General features: G+C 37.8%; 1 protein-coding gene across 2 annotated transcripts in view; it reads right to left on the bottom strand.

Annotated features, from left to right (window-relative positions):
• LOC120539206 (breast cancer metastasis-suppressor 1 homolog) overlaps positions 1-20,845 on the bottom strand; it is a 156,703-nt gene that overhangs the window by 50,761 nt on the left and 85,097 nt on the right. For both annotated transcript variants that reach the window (XM_039769062.1, XM_039769061.1), the window contains exon 9: positions 20,091-20,130. In XM_039769062.1, the coding sequence (XP_039624996.1) occupies positions 20,091-20,130 (40 nt within the window). The remainder of the gene's footprint in view (positions 1-20,090; positions 20,131-20,845) is intronic.

The following is a 20,845-nucleotide window of genomic DNA, read 5'->3' as shown; positions in this document are numbered from 1 at the left end:
TATTTAAAATAAATGAATAATGGATTGATCACTGCCACCAAGCCACGATATATGTCAATCTTATCTTGGCTTCACAGATTACTTGCAGGTTAATGGAATGTAACTGCTTATGGTTAAAAAAAGCTTCATTCTTACTAGGTGCCCTCATGGCAATAAGTGCAGTAAAGTTCTCTGATTACATTAGTTAAAGCAGGCACTGCTGCATACTGCCTTTTTATGTTGGCAAAAATGTGATATTTTATGTATGTACACCTACACTATATGAAAACTGAAGTCAGTCAGTTAATGGCTTATAACATAGCTGGCATAATGGAGATAAGACATTCCTTACTGTTTAGCAAGTTGCCTAATAAATGACAACAGATAGCTGATACAAAATGACAAAAAAACAAAGAAGTATTCAGTGCAAATATGCATTAGTGGCCCTCTTAAAAGAGAAATAAAATAAAATCTGTACATCATATTTATAACTTTTAAGGTTTAATTTGTTTGCCACGCCAACACACATTATCATAACAGCTTGGTGATATGAATTATTATATGCATGAATCATCATTTTGCTGGTTTGGTGTGATCAAGGGTGTCATCATTTCCCTGTTTCTCCAAAATGTTGTACATAGATGGGTCAGAGTTGATATAAATATAGGTTCATTGTACAGTCAAGTCTTCATTTGTCAATCCTGACTTTTGCATATAAAGCTGCATACATTCGTTTTGGGCCTCTTTTTGTACATATGTAAGTTTTATAAATCTGACCCCAGGTCTCAAAGGCAGTCTTCATGTGGCCTATGGTCTTAAAGATACACAGCATTCAAGTCTATTCCCAATGAAGACCATGTGCATTTTGTCTATCCTCTATGGCAGGATTATCAAACTCAATTTGATTAAGGACCAAATATAACACTTTATATACCACACAGGGGTCAGTATATATAAACAACAGTTCCTGCAACATTTTCTTTAAAAGCAAGACGTGCAGGTACCTCTGAGTTCATCTCAACTGTATACTCTGCCTCATTTATTTCTATTATAAAAGGAAATCCTGAGACAAGACTTTTTCAAAGAGATAATTTCAAGTCCTACGAGACAAGACTTTGGACATGAGTCACGCCCTCCTCTCAACCATATTCAACCATGCACATTGTGCTCTCATCTCTCTCATTCATGTGAATGCTTTTGACAGACACAATTCCTGCTCTCTTAGCTCTTATAAATGTTTATGTTTTCCTCACTTTAAGTTCCCAATAAAAGAAGACTTATTATGTCAAAATCTTATTGAAGAATTTCATCCCGAAGGGTTATCAACAGAAGAAATGAGTACACCGGTAATCCTAGCACCGAGAAACAATTAAGTCAAATGAGTTAATGCGAAAATTGATGCTCGGTTAAACTGCAAATTGGTTAAATGTGTATCAAGAATATCTACAACCGTTAATACTGTACGGACTTCAACCATTTGAATTACTGTTGAGATCTTGATCTGCCATTCATATTAAAACATTAACAGTTTCCCATTAGAACAGCTTACACTGTATGGTCTTCCACCGCCCGAATTACTGTTGAAAGAAGGATGCATCCAAGAAAGGCAATGTAGTACATCTCCCGCGGATAACATTAGACACCAAAGGAGATCTTGATATGCCATTCATATTAATATGTTAACAGTTTCTGGGGCAAAGTCCCCTAGACTGTCTTAAAACTTACTTCTCTCTTTATCTGCAGGGGGGTAGGAAAGATACCAGTGGCCATGCAAATGAAATCAGCAGTGAGCAGATAAAATGACAACAGCTTCAGGGACAGCTCTAGCATTTTTGTTGCCCTAGGCAAAACTGTAAATGAACTCCTGGCCCACACCATCCCCTGATTTTTAAAAAATGATGCCAAGGAAAACTAACAATATAATACAGAGATTAGGTAAAGAAATAAAATTTGACTTGGAAGCCAGCATTGTGTAGCTTTCAAAAGTGAATGCACTACCATTTGCAAAATCGAGCTAGCATTTTCTTTATGAGACAGTCACGTCTTTTGCATCTTATTAAAACAGTACTTTATTTATGGTAGTAAGGCATCTCCTTTTCATTGCAGTTTTGTTTGTTGGGGCATTATAGTTAGTTATTTCATCCTAACTACAGGTTAGTGGCTGTGGCAAGCTGTAGTATGCAGCCACTAGACAGGCATTTCAATGCCAAGTGAAAATGTCAATTACAGATAGAATCTTTATATGAAATGCATACTAAATGTGATTTTTGCAAAACATTTACTGTAACATGTTTTGAATATTAATGATGCAGGCTACATTAAAAAGGTCCAGGGTCTGGATCTGCTCTATGGGAAAAACCCATCAGTACCACCTTATGGCTAAAAAGATTCTGCAACCTCTTGCCAGGACTCAATAGTACCGTGCTCATTCTGAGTAGAGGGTTAGGAACTGTTGGCACCTGCAATTGTTTAGCCCAGTGTTTTCTGTTATGGATATTGCAGAGCACTTATATTAGTGGTTATTTACATTATAAAAATAAAAAAAGCAGAAAATTGATGCACGTTTTAAGAATAATCAAAACAACAATATCCATCCATCCATCCATTATCCAACACGCTATATCCTAACTACAGAGTCATGGGGAACAACAATATATATTTATAAATTATAAGATAAAACTGAAAATTAGTTTTACTTATATTGTAATACCTAATATCCCAAACAATGAATTATATTTTCGAAAAGAAACAAAACCCAGTTTTTAATGAGACTGCCGTTTCTGCATCTTAGAATCACTAACATGTCAGGTACAATGCTGGAAAAGCTGAATCCTCATATCTGGTGTAGCATCATGTCTATTCCTATAATTTGTTTTTTTTTTTTTTGCTGTGCAATAAGAAAATCCAGTCTCACACAATTATGTTGCGGTGAAAGAAAATAATACTTGACTTACTCGTTTTGACACATTGGGAATTCTTCTATTAAGCAAGCCCAGGAATTATTTAAAGCAAGTTTGTTATACTTCTGTTTCAAATCAGAGTTACTAATTAAATAAAATAGGATTTCATAATCATTTGCTGTGAATCCAACTGGCTTAGCCATAATTATAAATGGATTTTGAACCCAAGAATTATCATCAGTGGGTTAGGATAAAATATTGCAAGAGAGATTAAACGCAAGTTATGTAAGTGCTGTAAAATTGCACCAGAAACTTCTTCATCAATTTTAGCATAGATTTTTTATCAAAAAAATCATATAACATACAGGAGGAATCAAAATTATTTTGTTCAACTGAAGATATCCAGAATTCCAGCTTCTTATTCAAGGATGTAATGTTACACTTTGTGAAATAACTGTCACATTCTTCATTTGTTAGTGACGGGTTAATTTAATTTAATTTTGAAAACATTTAAATAATTAAATAATGAATATGTTAAACAGTTAACAAAATAATATGTTAAACAGTTAGCAAAATTCTTTCTTGAGAAACCAGAAGACAAGTAATTCACTATGAAATTCAAAAAGTCTCAATATTAGTTTTCCTCAGGATCATCTTACTTCAGTACATGTATACAAAAACAGCCTTTAATTGTAATTGCACAAAATTTTAAACAATCTGGATTGAAGCTGACAACACTTGACATATTTAATAATTTTACTGCTTTTCCAGAACAATTTTTAAATATCCTGATATTTTTTTAGTTACCTGAGCTTGTCTGTACAAAATACAATGACTGTCAGTGTTTTGTGTGCTATTTGTGTTGGTAGTGTTGCAGCTCCTTCCATCTTTCCGACCACTGCCTGACTGCCATCAGTACAAACATAAACACATTTCTCACAATTAATTTCGTGCTCATTCTTCCTCAGTGGTGTTGGTTTGTTGAGATTCACATAAAAGCATAACTTCTTCAATAGTATTATTAAATTTACTGTATATACTTATGGGCACTGTGCAAAGTAGGCAAGCAGACTTTTTTACAGAAGCTCCATATATTTCACCATTTTTTTTATTTCTTAACTTATTTACTAGTTACTAATATACTTTAAAATTAAAGGAAGCTACACACTAAATAGAGTTAGCCCTTATGTTCTTAAAGCTTGTTATGACCAACTTTGTGGTGTCCTCTGTCACCTGTTCAGTCTGTCACTAAGGCTTCAGAAAGTACTGCTGCTGTGGAAACCATCCTGCATTGTTCCTCTTCTAAAAAAGGCAGTTGCCTCTTCACCTAATCACTACAGACCAGTGGCACTTATGTCTCACATCATGTAGACCTTTGAGAGAAAGGTCCTGGACTGTATGAGTCCTTTTGTTGTAGACTACCTGAACCCACTGCAGTTTGCCTATTGGACAAAGACTGGAGTGGAGGATGCAATTATCTCTCTGCTCCACAAGGCTTATTCTCACCTGGAAAAAAGCTGACAGCACTGTGAGGATTATGTTTTTTTTGATTTCTCCAGTGCCTTCAATACCATCCAGCCATCCATGTTAAGGGGTAAACTCAGAGATATGCAGATGGATGAGCCTATGGTGTTCTTGTGAGACTCAAGCATTGTGTCTCTGAAAAAGATGTGAGCAACACTGTAGCATCACAAGGAACTGTCCTGTCTCCCATTCATTTCACTCTGTATGCTTCAGACTATAACTTTAACACCAGGACATGCCACTTGCAGAAATTCCCAGATGATTCCACACTATGGGGTGTATTTATAAAGAGGATGAGACAGAGTATAGGAGTCAGGTGGAGAACTTTGTTTCTTGGTGCAAAGAGAATTTTCTGCATCTTAGCATCAACAAAATCAGGAAACAGGTTCTCCTGGTTTCAAACAGCCTCTATGTCCGGTCACTATTCAGGGACTGGATGTAGAGCTGGTCCACTCCTACAATACCTGGAGGTCCACATTAATGATGGGTTGGACTGGTTTTGCAACACAGAGGAACTACTGTATATAAGAAAGGGCAGAGCAGGATTTTTTTAGCTGTGGTATAGAAGAGAATTAAAACAAAACTGAGTGCCATTATGAACAATGCTGAACAATGCTGCATATCCTTTCTCTGACTCTCTGGACTTTCAGCCAACGAATCATTTAGCAGAAATGTGTCAAGAAATGCTATAGGGGCTCCTTTATACAGACAGCAATATGGCTGCATAATGCTCCACTGAGATTGTGACTGCCAAATCAAAAGGTTTTCTTTCTTTTTAGTTTTAATAATAAAAATAAAAATACATTTTATTTACTGTATAAAAGGCACCTTTCTGAGAACTCAAGGACACCGAACAATTAACAATAAATAAATAAATAAATAAATAAAAAGACACATTATAAACATCTTAAAACATCAGAAAAAAAACAGAAGATATAAAATTAAAACCAAACAAAGCCACTGTAATCATAAAGAAAAAGCCATTTTATACAGATACATTTTAAGTTTACATTTAAAGGTTGAAAATTATTCGATATTTCTGAGCTCAGTAGGTAATGAATTCCAGAGCTTGGGAGCAGAACAGCTGAATGCTCTGCTCCCCACAGAAATTAGACGGGCGAGAGGGACGGTAAGGTGGATGGAGGAAGAGGATCTAAGGTTACGAGAGGGAATGGCAGCATAAAGAAGGTCAGACGGATGTGGAGGGGCGAAGTTATGAATGGCCTTAAATGTTAATAGCAGAATTTTAAAATCAATTCGAAACTTAATCGGGAGCCAATGAAGCTGCTGCAAGACCGGAGTAATATGGTGAATAGATGAGGTTCGTGTGATGATGCGAGCTGCAGAATTCTGGACTAGCTGAAGCTTATGAAGAGATTTATTAGAGAGACCAAAGAGGAGTGAATTGCAGTAGTTCAGACAAGAAGTAACAAGACTGTGAACTAGAATGGCAGTGGTTATGGGGCAGATGTGATTAATATTATGTAGGTAGAAATAAGCAGACTGGGTGATGTTATTAATGTGAGATTGGAAAGATAGAGTGCTGTCAAGGATGACACCCAGACTCTTAATCTAAGGTAATGGGGAATCACAAGAGAAAGATTATCGGCTTTGGATAATGATGATTTTGAGCCAATGAAGAGAACCTCAGTTTTGTCACTGTTTAATTTAAGAAAATTCGAAGAAAACCAGGATTTAATTTCAGCAATACAGTCAATAAGTGAAGATGGTGGAAAGGAAGAGGGGGGTTTACTAGCAAGTTAGAGCTGGGTGTCATCAGCATAACAGTGAAAATTAATGTTATGTTTACGAAACATATTGCCAAGGGGAAGAAGGTAAATAATAAAAAGAAGAGGCCCCAGGACAGAGCCCGGGGGCACACCTCAAGTAACAGCGGTGGGTTGGGATGTGAAAGATTTAAGCTGAATCAACTGAGTGCAGCCTGAGAGGTAGGATCTGAACCAATCAAGTGGAGTGTGGGTAATTCCAATCAAAGATAATATATTAAGGAGAGTGGTTTGACAAATAATATCAAAGGCCGCACTCAGATCAAGAAGGATGAGAATAGTAATTAAACCGTTTTCTTGGTTTTTAGTCATTCTGGTGTGTGTCCAGACTAAAGTCAGTGTGCATATTTATTTATTTACTTACTTATATAATGATTTATGTATTTATAGTATTTATTTAAAGAGTTTCTGTAAAAGGCAAATTTTTCTCTATATCGGATGAATACTATTAAATTGGCGAATCCTGAAACATCTGGGGATGCCCCAACATCTATTTTCAATGAATATTCACTGAAAAATTTTATTTGATGAATAAACTATTCTTCTGTTCCATCAGAATATCTTAAATACTGTGTGTAACAGTATTACTTGACAATTGTACTGCATGTACTTTTTGAGCAGACTGCCTGTTTAACATGCTTGTTACAATATCTTTGCGATTAAGTGTTAAGTGAAGATGTCTCTGTTTCATTTTGTCAGTTATAACATGTTTAAGCATTGAAAGTTTAGAATTTTGAAATGAGTCCCGGTGCCTTAAAGAAACATATTATTCCTTTGTATTCAGCAAGACTTCTTTCCAAGAGCAGGGGTCAAAGAACTGTGTGTTAGTATTGTATTACATACCACAAACTGCGCATCAGGATCCAAGGAGGATCAACACACGTAAACTCAAATAACTGTCACCATACTTTCATTTTGGTCTGTTATTATTTGAATCCTGGTTTTTAACTGTGAATTTCTGAGGAATTAAAGATGGTTATTGTTTTCCCACATATGTAAGGGAGAAAGTGTCAATTTAAATTCACTTTTATCAACCATAAACCTACTATTAGAAGTACTTTCTTGGTGTTTTATAGTTCTTTTTGTCAGCCACAAATCTATGGTCAATTTTAAACAGTGTGATAAAAATACTAAAATAAATATTTATGTCAGGAGTTGAGTTTATTTATTCATTAAAGTTACTATTTTCTTCACTGCTACAGAAGTTATCTTGCAATTATGAAGACAATTCACATCACACAACTAACCCGGAAATTTCTATTTTTGCTTTGTTAAACACATGCTGTTAACTACTGTATTTTGTTTCATACAGTTGAACTAGGCTAAAAATCACATAATATGTCATTAGCCCTATGCAGTGTGCAGTTCTTTATGGTGGTAGGCATTAAAAGCACATGGAAATGAAGACACTGCGGATTAAAACGTTGGAAGAGAAATGAATATCTGTATACTTAAGGATTCAAATTACCAAAACTTAAATTGAAATGTTATGATAATACAAAATTAAATAATAGCACTATATATATATATATATATATATACGTTCCATTGGAACAATTTCTTTTTTTTGGTCCTGACCAATTTCCTATGCAACTAATGTTTAAAAAAACTCATTACAGTGAAGTCCATTTTATCTGCAAAAAATTATTACAACAAAGTCACTTTTTATAAAAAAGCAGCAAACCACGCATATTTCTTCTGTACTTGGCCCAAAAATCACGATACAGGAGGACCGCTGAACATCCAATAAGACTGTACGTTTATGTGACTTCGTTTTTTCGATAGCTGCATATTCTTATAGAGGAGCTGAACTTGGGAAGAGTTACTTCAGACTGTAGGCATTGTGAGCATATCTAGGGAGAGGATAAATATCAAACAAATTTGACTCTGTTGATTATTTCCATGTTTCTCAATATATGGTTTGAATTTGCTGAGCATATTGATCAAATTGAAGATTAATTTTTGGCTTGCCCTTCAGCAAAATGCCTCTTGTTTATGCTACTTGACCACTTTTCATTGTGTTTCATAAATTCAGAGATTTTACCCTTTGAACACCTGCACACCATAATCTTAAAAATAAAAAGTTGCATTTAAATGCCTTTGAATTTTGTGATTGTAAATTTTCTATAAATGTGACCTTCATTTCCTTGAACTTTTTAGGTAAAACATTTGCCAGATATGACAAAGAAACAGATGGAGACAGAGAGAGATGAGGTGCATATTTTAAGTAACTCAAGTGTAGCATGCTCCAAAAACAAAGTGGGATGCCCAACCAGAACCCCCAGAGCAGTCTAATAATACTGATTCCATGCTAAGGACACCAAGTCATTTGAAAAAAAGTTTGAATGTCTAGCTGCTAATGATGCTAGCAAGAAGAAACCAGATACTACCAGTTTGGTTCCGACACACAGACGCTGGCTTGTTATACTTTTACACCAATATATGTTCCTGTGTTTGAACGACACGGGCAGATGGGGAGTGTCTGATAATTGCATATAGCGCCGAAGTTACTGCTCTTTACCATTCTTTCCTCTGCATGTCCTGGAGTACAAAAGAAACAGCATACAGCAACATGCGGGGACTGGCAGGAACACTCAATAAAACTGAATAAAAAGAAAAGCAAGTGACGGTGAGATACGAAGAAGGCAGCTTCGCCAGCGTTTGTGTGTCAGAACCTGGTGGGGGGGCATTAGTATGCATCGTGGTACACTGCAGAGCTATAGCGCGTCTTTAGTGAAAACAGCCATGTCAGATGGGGTTGTATGGATTGATTCTGAACGCGACTGAGAGAATGAAAAGTGAATTAAAAAAAAAAAAAGCTAACCTTTACAAGGATCATAAATTGCACGGCTGTTACAGACTGAAATCAAATGTATGCTTTTATTCTAAAACAGTAAGACTAAGAGCAGTTTACTTCTCAAAACGGAGTGGCGCAGGATCAAACTCGTGACCTTTTGATTCCCAAGCGGGAAGTGATTCTATTGAACCACGGAGGCAGTTACAATATACTGCTGTCAATGTCGCATGTTAAGGCGGCTTTTTGTTTCTGCAGTTATATTTTTGAATAAAAGCACAATTGTGTTATTCTTGTGAAAATGTTTCTTTGCTATTTGGACTTCAGGCTTCATACATTATATAGTTTATGCCTACATTTTGTCATCTACTACTAGAATATAAAAACGCTTTCTGTTTTAAAAATGTGTTGACACAGATTACTGTAGAAACGGAACAGACATGAAATGCATGTGTTCCAAATAACGATCTATTATTTCCACTCTAAAACTCCACTTCACTCCCAGATACTCAATCAAGGCATGAGCTGAGAGAAGTTCGTGCACGTTCTAAATTGGTGGGGGGATGGAATAGCCGACTGCTCCTAGCTTCTCTTTATCAGCACATTTAGAGGACAAAGGACGCTGGCGGAGAGGTGTGAAGGGATTTAAGAAGCAGTTTAAGGTGGGACGGAATTACGAGTTTTTTCGTAGGCTCTGGTAATTCTAGTGTTAAGGGAAAGGCCAGACACTCTGAGAGGAAACTCATTTCAGCCGCTTGTATTTGCAATCTCGTTCTTCCGGTCACTACCCACAGCTCATGACCATAGGTGAGGGTAGAAACATAGATCGACTGGTAAATTGAGAGCTTTGCCTTACGGCTCAGCTCCTTTTTCACCACGACAGACCGATGCAGAGCCCGCATCACTGCGGATGTCACACCGATCCGCCTGTCGATCTCATGCTCCATTCTTCCCTCACTTGTGAACAAGACTCCGAGATACTTGAACTCCTCCACTTGGAGCAGGTTCTCGCACCAACCCTGAGAGGGCACCACCCTTTTTCGGCTGAGGACCATGGTCTCGGATTTGGAGGTGCTGATTCCCAACTCAGCCACTTCACACTCAGCTGCGAACCGATCCAGAGAGAGCTGAAGATCACGGCCTGATGAAGCAAACAGGACAACATCATCTGCAAAATGCAGTGAGCCAATCCTGAGTCCACCAAACCGGACCCCCTCAACGACCCTGGCTGCATCTAGAAATTCTGTCCATAAAAGTTATGAACAGTTATGATAGGTGACAAAGGGCAGCCCTGGCAGAGTCCAACTCTCACTGAAAACGGTTTCGACATACTAATGGCAATGTAGACCAAGCTCTAACACTGGTTGTACAGGGACCGAACAGCCCTTATCAGGGGGTCCGGTGCCCCATACTCCTGGAGCACCCCCCACAGGATTCCCCAAGGGACACAGTCGAACGCCTTTTCCAAGTCAACAAAACACATGTAGACTGGTTGGGCAAACTCCCATGCACCCTCCAGGACCCTGTTAAGGGTGTGGAGCTGGTCCACTGTTCCATGACCAGGTTGAAAACCAAACTATTCCTCCTGAATCTGAGGTTTGACTATCCAACAGACCCTCATCTCCAGGACCCCCGAATAGACTTTTCCTGGGAGGCTGAGGAGTGTGATCCCTTTGTAGTTGGAGCACACCCTCTGATCCCTGTTCTTAAAGAGGGGGACCACCACCCTGGTCTGCCAATCCAGAGGCACTGTCCCCGATGTCCATGCGATGTTGCAGAGGCGTGTCAACCAAGACAGTCCTACAACATCCAGAGCCTTTAGAAACTCCAGGTGTATCTCATCCACCACCCGGGGCCCTGCCACCAAGGAGTTTTTTGACCACCTCAGTGACCTCTGTCCCAGAGATGGGGGAGCCCACCTCCAAGTCCCCAGGCTCTGCTTCCTCATTGGAAGGCATGTTAGTGGCATTGAGGAGGCCTTCAAAGTACTCCCCCCACCGGCCCACAACGCCCTGAGTCAAAGTCAGCAGTGCACCATCCCCACCATATACAGTGTTGACACTGCACTGCTTCTCCCTCCTGAGACGCCGGATGGTGGACCAGAATATCCTTGAAACCATCCGAAAGTCATTCTCTATGGCCTTCCTAAACTCCTCCCACGCCCAAGTTTTTGCCTCAGCAAACACCGAAGCCGCATTCTGCTTGACCTGCCGGTACCTATTAGCTGCCTCCAGAGTCCCACAGGACAAAAGGGTCCTGTAGGACTCCTTCTTCAGCTTGACGGCATCCCTCACCACCGGTGTCCACCAACGGGTTCGGGGATTGCCGCCACTACAGGCACCAACCACCTTACAGCCACAGCTCCTGTCAGCCACCTCAACAATAGAGGCACAGAACATGGCCCATTCAGACTCAATGTCCCCCACCTCCCTCGGGACGTGGTCGAAGTTCTGCCAGACGTGGGAGTTGAAGCTACTTCTGACAGGGGACTCTGCCAGCGTTCCCAGCAGACCCTCACAACACGCTTGGGCCTACCAGGCCTGACCGGCATCCTCCCCCACCATCGAAGCCAATTCACCACCAAGTGGTGATCAGTTGACAGCTCTGCCCCTCTCTTCACCCAAGTGTCCAAGACATGTGGCCACAAGTCCGACGACACAACCATAAAGTTGATCATCGAACTGATGCCTAGGCTGTCCTGGTGCCAAGTGCACATATGAACAACCCTATGCTTGAACATGGTGTTCGTTATGGACAATCCGTGATGAGCACAGAAGTCCAATAACAAAACACCACTCGGGTTCAGATCGGGGGGGCATTCCTCCCAATCACGCCCTTCCAGGTCTCACTGCCATTGCCCACGTGAGCATTGAAGTCTCCCAGCAGAATAAGGGAGTCCCCAGAAGGTATGCCCTCTAGCACCCCCTCCAGGGACTCCAAAAAGTGTGGGTACTCCAGACTGCTGTTCGGCGCATACGTACAAACAACAGTTAGGACCCATCGCCCCACCTGAAGGCAGAGGGAGGCTACCCTCTCGTCTACCGGGGTAAACCCCAATGAAAAAGCTCCAAGTCGGGGAGCAATAAGTATGCCCACACTCGCTCGGCGCCTCTCACCGGGGGCAAATATTATTGATAAAAATCTACGTACCTAATGCAGATGATAGAATTTTCTAGTATGATTCTATTGTTATCTCCGGCCAAGCCCCTCTGATAATGGAGATTAAACTTCTATGCCCTACACACTTATGTCATAGCTGGCATTTTAACCCCCTGTCTTTAGCTGATCAGAACTGCACGGAATTCATATCTAAGCAAATTGATTATTTTTTAGAGACGAATGTATCTTCAGAGGTTTCTGCAGGAATACTCTGGGAAACTCTGAAGGCTTTTTTAAGATGATAGATTATTTCATATCTTTCCATAAAAATAAATTGGAAGCCAAGAAGGCATCAGTTAATCAGCGAAATTACCAGAATAAGTCAAGAATCCACATAAAGCACTCTATAGTAAAAGACAGGATTTGCAATCCAAATTTAAACTCTTGGCAACAAAAGAAACAGAACAGCTCATCTTTAAATTGTTACATCATTACTATGAATGCAGACAGAAGACTAAGATCTTAGCTCAACAAATTCACAAGCAGGAAATTAACAGTGGAATAACAGAAATTACCAACACAGATGGTGATAAAATCATTGACCATTAAAATACAACCCACATGTTCAGAGAGTACTATAAGTCCATATACAGTAATCCCTCGCTATATTGCGCTTCGACTTTCGCGGCTTCACTCCATTGCGGATTTTAAATGTAAGCATATCTAAATATATATCACGGATTTTTCGCTGGTTCGCGGATTTCTGCGGACAATGGGTCTTTTAATTTATGGTACATGCTTCCTCAGTTGGTTTGCCCAGTTGATTTCATACAAGGGACGCTATTGGCGGATGGCTGAGAAGCTACCCAATCAGAGCATGTATTACATATTAAATAAAACTCCTCAATGATATACGATATGCTTCCCGCATGCTGCTTCGCACACTTAAAAGCTCTAACAGCCCGTATTGATTTTTCATTGTTTGCTTTTCTCTGTGTCTCACTCTCTCTGAGAAATACAGGCAGATACTTATCCATCATGCAATACCATCAGGGAGACGTATGATTGGCCCCATTATCTGCTCCTGACGGAGGGGGTGTGAGCAGAGGGGCTGTTTGCACAGTGGCTGTTTGCTTAGAAGATACGGACGCGCCTGTAAAAAATGCTGAAAGGCTACCTTCACATTGATCCCTTCATTGCGCGCTTTTATCGCGGTGCTTGCATACTAAAAGCGCAACAGCCCTATTGATTTTTGATTGTTTACTTTACTCTCTCTCTGATATTCTCTGCTCCTGACGGCGCACCTTGAACAGGAAGATATGTTTGCATTCTTTTAATTGTGAGAAAGAACTGTCATCTCTGTCTTGTCATGGAGCACAGTTTAAACTTTTGACTAAAGGGTGTTACTTCATGTCTAGAGGGCTCTAATAATGTTAAAAAACGTATTTAGAAGGTCGTAAACAGGTTTTCAATGCTCTAACTGCGAAAATATTAGATTTATAAATAAAGAATCCTGCTTCTTGGAAATCCATTTATCTGTCTGGAGCAGATCAACCGCTATAAACGAGGGTTTACTGTATAACTGTGCGGAGAATATTTATAAACAGTGTGGGAGAGATTCTAAGAGCTTAAAATATTTAAAAATAACCATACAAACATATGGTCTCTACTTCGCGGATTTTCACCTATCGAGGAGGGATTACTGTATTTCTACTCAGTTTAAAGAAAATAAAACACAATCTAAAGAGTTTCTTGATGCATTACAATTATCACAGCTAAATACTCTTAGTGCAGAGGAACCGGACAAATAGCTGATACTCTCATAATTAATGGATGGATAAACTCACTCCAAAATGGGAAAGCAACAAGTTCTGATGTCTAACCAATGGAATTTTATAAAACATTTTAGTCAGTTCCACTATTATTAGAAACATTTCTAAAAGCATTTTTTTAATAAATTAAGACTCAATTATAACTTTATTCGGATTTCAAATAATCCACACATCCAAGGGCGACTCTGTAAAAACCTAAAGCAGAAGGTGGCATGGCACTACCTAACTTTCAATTTTATTACTGGGTGGCAAATATACAAGCTATAATGACCTGAAAATTGACACAAATTGATGAATATACACTAGCCTGGTGTGCAATAGAAATAAAATCTTTCTATACTTCTTTATATGCCCTGCTTTGTGCCCCAGTAAATACAAATTATTAGATAGATTATCAATAAACGAATAATCCAATTGTCCATTAATCACTCAGAATATGGAATGAATGCAGAAACACTTTAAGACTGCACCTCTTCATGATATTCACTCAAACCTACACAGTATTTAATGTTGGGAAAATGTCCAGGAATACTTAAGAGAATTGTATATAGATAATGTCTTTGCATCTTATGAACAAATTTCTTCAACTTTAACTTCATATCAACACAATTTTTCTACTACTTTCAAATCAGAAACTTTCCTAAAAGGAACCTGACCAGTTTTCCTCACCTCCCACCTATTTCTATTCCAAAAGAAATACTGATCAGTCGGGCAAACATTTTAACATAAGTAAGAAAATACTTCTATTAATTTAACATAACCTTACTAACTAATGACCCTTACATTATTCTTGATTTGTAAGTACTGCCTGTAGCAGAACTTTAAAGCACTGAAGTGTGTAGTTTTACAGTTCCAGCTTCATGTGATCAATTACTATACATAGAGGTTGTGTACTGCTTATTCTCCTTATGTTAGTTTTCTGAGCAGTGCTCTTCCAGTTTCACCTTAAGACTGTCGGCAACATACCTGCTCACCCACCACATCCATGTAAATGTTGTGGAAGTACACTGCACAAAATTTCAGAGGGTACTGCTCTTTGCTAGAATGTGCTTGTATTGGACCATGGTTCTTGCAGTTTAAAGTGGGTCCCCTCCTTCCTTCAATGAAATTTAAACTTTGACAGGTACTATTATTTGATTGAATGTACTCCTACCACACAATGCCACCAGGGCTCACAGTTTCACTTGTGGACTCCCCATTTTTCCCCTGTCAAATCAAATGTAACTGTTCCACTCCACTTTTTGGAGCATGGCAGTTTTTGATTGGCATGCCAGAAATGTGAAGTTTAGTTTGATTGGGCACTCCATATTGGCCTGGTGCCCTTTACAAGGCTATTTCCAGCACTGTGCCCAGGAAAGATATTGTTTTCACCCAAGACCAAAAACTGGAAGAAACCGGTATGAAAATGTGTATATTTACTTAGTTTATTCCAAATGCAAGAAAAAACTAACAACAAAAAACAAAGTAAATAAAAAACACATTAAACCTTTGTGGTGTAGGTGCAACAGAAGGCAGGAGAAAATGAGTGAACTGCAGCACTAAACCCCAATCTATAGTATCCAGTGGTAAGCAGAAATTGTTTCAATGACTGGCATGAAAAATAATTTGGAAAGTAAAGGTTTGGATGAGTACATAATTATATGTACTTTTTCTAAAAATAAAAATATAATTGGAACTTTAATAAATGTTTTGGGAGACCGTTTAGTTGTAAAAGACTAAATGTTTCCTAAATGGGATACCTTGTGTCAAACATATAATTTGCGGTGCTATGGTATTTAAAATCTAAACTTGGTACAATGATAGCTGATTGATTCCAGTGATGTCTATCATAAAATGTCTGTAAAATCCGTTTTTTCAAAAGAAATTCCTAAAACGCTGTGTGTTCAGTTGATATTGTTGTGAAACAAAAGGTTTTATTCATATAAAGACGTTCTTTTAGTATTATGCTCATTATTCTTCAGAACTGCTCAGATGCTGTTCCTTTACTACATAAGCTGAATAATAGCTGTTTTATTATTGTCTATGTAATTTAGGCACAGTAATGGCAAAAACACCTTAGGGCATAAGGGGTTAACTTTCGTGTTATAAATTCATACTCGGTATTCTAACAGCCACTCTGAACAAGATCGGCCATTATTTATTTCATAATAAATGTGCTACCTCTTTTAGCTTGTTTTGCAATTTTTTTTTGTTTTAGTAACAGAGGTCATCATAAGAGTTAAATAGACTAATCAGTCAACACCAGTAAGTAACATTGTACCTATTTTTGGAAGCCATTTTCACAAGTACAGAGAGGTGACAAATATATCTGCTTATAATTCTTCATATGCCATTTTGTTTGTGCTGAAGCTGGCTTGTACCCTCCCCCAAGCCAAGTAAATGTCTGATTCTATATTCTGAAAATTATAATGTAAAACTGAAAAGATTTTAACATTATAAAAAATAATGTATATTAAGAAATAAATATAAAAATTAGAGTAAGACCATATTGTGGACATAGACTATTATTCTAAGCACAAATAAGCAAGCATCATCTCCTTACCCCACAATTGGAAAAGCTTTGCAAGTGAAAAGCATTTTTTCTGTTTTGTAAATAATTCTAAATATCATACTAAAATCAGATAGAATATAATTCATTCAACTCACTAAAGAGAAAATTGCACATTCATTAATGAGATGGGGTGGCATTCAAATAAAATGTCTTCTCAACCTACAGTAGATTATATAAGCAGGTTTCGCTACTTTTCTGTCAACAGAGTCAGAATCAGACTGATGGCCTGGATCCAAATGGATGTTTTTTTCATTACAAGCACAAACAGTAAAGCAGACTCTTCTTGTAAACTGACAACATCAAATTTAACAAATAGACATATACATTTATACCCATATGTAAGATTTTTGAAAACTGGAGTGTTACTGGGTATGATGTACTCTGCTTTTTACTTTCTCATATACGAAGTATAGGGAAAGCATTGTAATCATCCAAAGATTTGATGTTGAGATTTTGAAGAATCTCAATGTTTTAGACATCCCTGACTTTCTCATATACGAAGTATAGGGAAATTATTGGAATCCTCCAAAAAATCAATTTTGAGATTTTGATGATTCTTGACGTTGTAGACCTCCCTGAGTCAGAAAATGGCATTTTTGGAATTATGTCTGTGTGTTTGTCTGTATGTATTGTGACGGACATCCCTTCTGTGCCAGTGTTGGGAGGAGGGAGACAAAGCTGCCAAGGAGAAGTGGAGGACTTAAAAGAGTTTATCTGTGCTTGTGACTTGTGGTTTTGTGGCTGAGGGACACAGGGAAAATGTCGGCCCCCAGCTGAAGAAGAAAAATAAATTCTTTTGGTTTATTTTAATGTGCCTCCATTGTCAGTCTGTGTTGGGTCGGGCGCATATATAGCGCCTTATTACTGTGTTTGTATGTAAACACGATAACCTGAGTACACTTTCACTTAGGTCAACCAAATTTTGCATATAAGTATTAGGTACAAAATGTAGCTTTCTATCAACTTTTGGGCTATTTCCGTTAACCGGAAGTGGTACTTTACCATTTATTCATGAAGCTTTATTCATCTTTACTTTTACAATAATTGTTCAATATATTATTAATTTGATTTGATTTGTTGTTAATGGTTCTTTAATGTACATCTCTCTATTAAAAAAAAAATCTTGGGAGGGAGACAAGACGTGATCTTCTCAGAAGACACTTTGACGTTATGCGAGACAAGGCAATGAGACAAAAAGGACAACTGCTGTACAGGCTTTTAAATGACCGACGCACAGCGCAACAAGCAGAACACGCAGCTCGTCAGCAGCAGCAGCAAGACAGCAGCTGATCCGACCACATCTCCTTAGCGTGCGTTCAGCTCCCCCCTTCAAAACACGAGCAGCATTATACATTCCGCAAGAAAGAGATTTAACCACTCCCGGGGCCAGAAATAAAGGACAAAGAGTAGATAACAACGTAGAACTTCGTAAAGAATTCAAAAATATTGGCGTGGTACACATGCACATGTAAGAAAATTCCAAAGTCTCAAAAAAAGGATAGGAAAGATTGCATTAGCGCAAACAAATGGAAACTATTACTCTGTGAAATAATGGAACAGCAAAAAGAGATCGAATATATTGTTTGGATTTAAACTTTAAGTCGGAGACTTGTAGATCGTCTAATTTGTGTTGCCAGCAAGAATTAAAAGATTCCAGAAACGTTGTTGTGGTATGAAGTCCCGTGACATGGAGACTTTTAAGATGAGATTCTTTCAAGTCACGCCCTACTTACAACTATTTTCAAACAAAACCACGGTCATCTAACCTCAGTCGTGTGAATGCTTTTGTCAGATACACTTCCTGTGCGCTCAGATCAGATCTTATAAATTTTATCAGGACAATAATTTTATATGTTCTAGATGACACGTCAATGACAAAGCGAAGTAGAAAGAGCATGGACAAACATTCGAGAAAGTCATTTTATTTATTAGAGAGTAAGAAATGATATTCACTCACATGCAGATATACATTGCATTGTCACGATGTAAGTCCAAACACGGAATCAAAATTCAATGCGTTCTTGAAGAAAAGTTAATACCAAATATTGTTTTAACAAAAGTTTTAAAGTAAAAGTGAAAATAATGCATATGTAACAATTCCCATGAAAATAACAATCTCTTTAAATTGTATATCCAGTAAACCAAACCCGGGGTTAGGCAGGCGAAGCGAGCAGGGGCAGAGCCCCCTAGTAATATAAAAATATAATCATTATCTTGCGGTTTACTCCTCAAATGTTAATCCCCATATCTGAGTATACGAGAAAGTCTAGAGAAGACCACTCCCAATTTTAATACTCACATTTAAATTTGACAGCATTGTTTAATGCTGAACTGGATGTTTGATTTCTCAAGCTTCTCAAACTGATACACACTTTTACACATTATAAGTTTCTATGTCGCAAGGAATACTGTGTTCAGTCCATGTTCAGTAAGAGCCTGCACTTGCCGTTAAGGTATTATTGCTCTCAAGAGTGTAAACTGCAATGTTTTTCAGTCTTGTTGTCTACCTGATACTGCAGATTAAAACTAAGAAGTCATCATGATGTCACAATAGCCTCACTTGAAAACATTTCCATCAGCACTGGTTCTACACTGTATATACATTGCAGGCGTCAAGGTTGGTTAGGAACATTCACTGATCGCTGCACCCACCACATGATGAACCACCTTGATTCAAGGAAACACTGTAATTTCATTAGTGGCTCATGCAGCATTTAGAATTAATGGCTTAACTGAGTTAATAGTGTAAAACCCCATTGCATTACATGAAGGCTTCACATTTACAATATTAGTGAGTCATGGAGCAGTTGCAATGCGTTCCTATGACTGCCTGATATGTAGTTCGATCTCTCCAGCAACTCAGCCAGACTAGTTTGAAACTCACTCTGACAAAATCAAAAAGTTAAGTCATAGAAGTGGATGAGAGTTGATAAACATTGAGCAGTCAGCTGGAATTACAATGATACACAAGGAAAGAAAAGAATATGTTTGTTTTAGTCTGCAAAAATAGAAAAGAGGGTTGACTCTCCAATGCCTTGTGTTTGTCACATTGTACATAGACAAATACTATGTCTGAACTCACTATACCTGGTCAATATCTGAGTTCCACCAGTGTAGTCACATAGTTCATTGTGAAGTCTTGATGTAGTAGTATAATCTGTCATCCCCTATGATTCCTAGTTGTGTAATCTGATATCCTCAAGGCCAACGAGATCCAGTAAATCCCGTCATTAAGACTGACACTTGAAGTTATATAATTATAATAAGTGAAAACTGGTACTACACAAACAGGATATTAGCACCTCCTACAAGGTGATGACAGTACATACAATTTTTTAAAGATTTATGACAAGAATGTAAAATTCTTTACACTTGTTTTTGTGTAAATGGTATTATTTAATGCTAACAGTCAAACAACAGATGTTAAGAAAATTCGTTTGACCCACCTGAAGCCAATTTTCACTAAGAAGAGTAACATAAATTGTAACACTCTACTGTAAAGTAATTCTGATTACTGCATGAATGCATAAATATCACTTACATTTTCTGTTCAACAACAGTGCTAAGACAATATTAAATTAGGCACAACATATAGTTCAAATCTATGAATGTTTTGAAGCTTACCTTCCATTTTTTTTTTGACAGGAGGTACAGCTGCTTTGGCCTACAACAAAATAAGAAAAGTTTTTATTAGCACAACAACCTGAATGAGCTATACAGTGGGTTTCCTATTTTCCACTAAACTAAGATGATATTGGCTAATTCTAAAGATGTTAGAATTCAAAATCTAGAGTTACACTTTTAAGATATGCTAATGCTTAAATCAGTACTGAGTGATTCTTCTGATTAGTTGGAAAAGTAGTAGAACCTCTGTTATCATATCTGAGATTATAATAGGGTGAATAATCCAGATATTTATGTAAAGACATTATCACATTATTTTGTATTTTTAATCATTATCTACCCTTTTGTTATATATAATAGGAATTGTAACGCATGGGGTGAGACTGATTACTAGTTTTCTGATCATATTCAGTTTTTGTCACTGATTTCCAGTCTGCCGACCATGTTTTACATAGACCAGGATAGAGACGTACAAAAAAGCTATGAATGTAAGAAGATTTTTTAAACAATCCAACAGATAGATATTTAATGCTTATATTCATACATTATTTTTCAGAATACTCTTTACAATTAAGTTTCACGGAAAGTCAGTGCCTAGCTTGGTTATAGCACCAGATCTTGGTTATAGCACAAGAAGTAGCACAAACCCAAGACCTCAATTATACTGACACCAGATAAATGGATTTTGTTAGGCAGAAGTCTTAACCACTAGGCCATCACACTGTTCCAAACGTATTTCAGTTTCTTAAATTATT

This window comes from Polypterus senegalus, chromosome 11, assembly GCF_016835505.1.
Source record: "Polypterus senegalus isolate Bchr_013 chromosome 11, ASM1683550v1, whole genome shotgun sequence".
NCBI classification, from domain to species: Eukaryota; Metazoa; Chordata; class Cladistia; order Polypteriformes; family Polypteridae; genus Polypterus; species Polypterus senegalus.
Note: the sequence above shows the minus strand (reverse complement) of the source record. Positions and strands in the feature narration are given on the sequence as shown.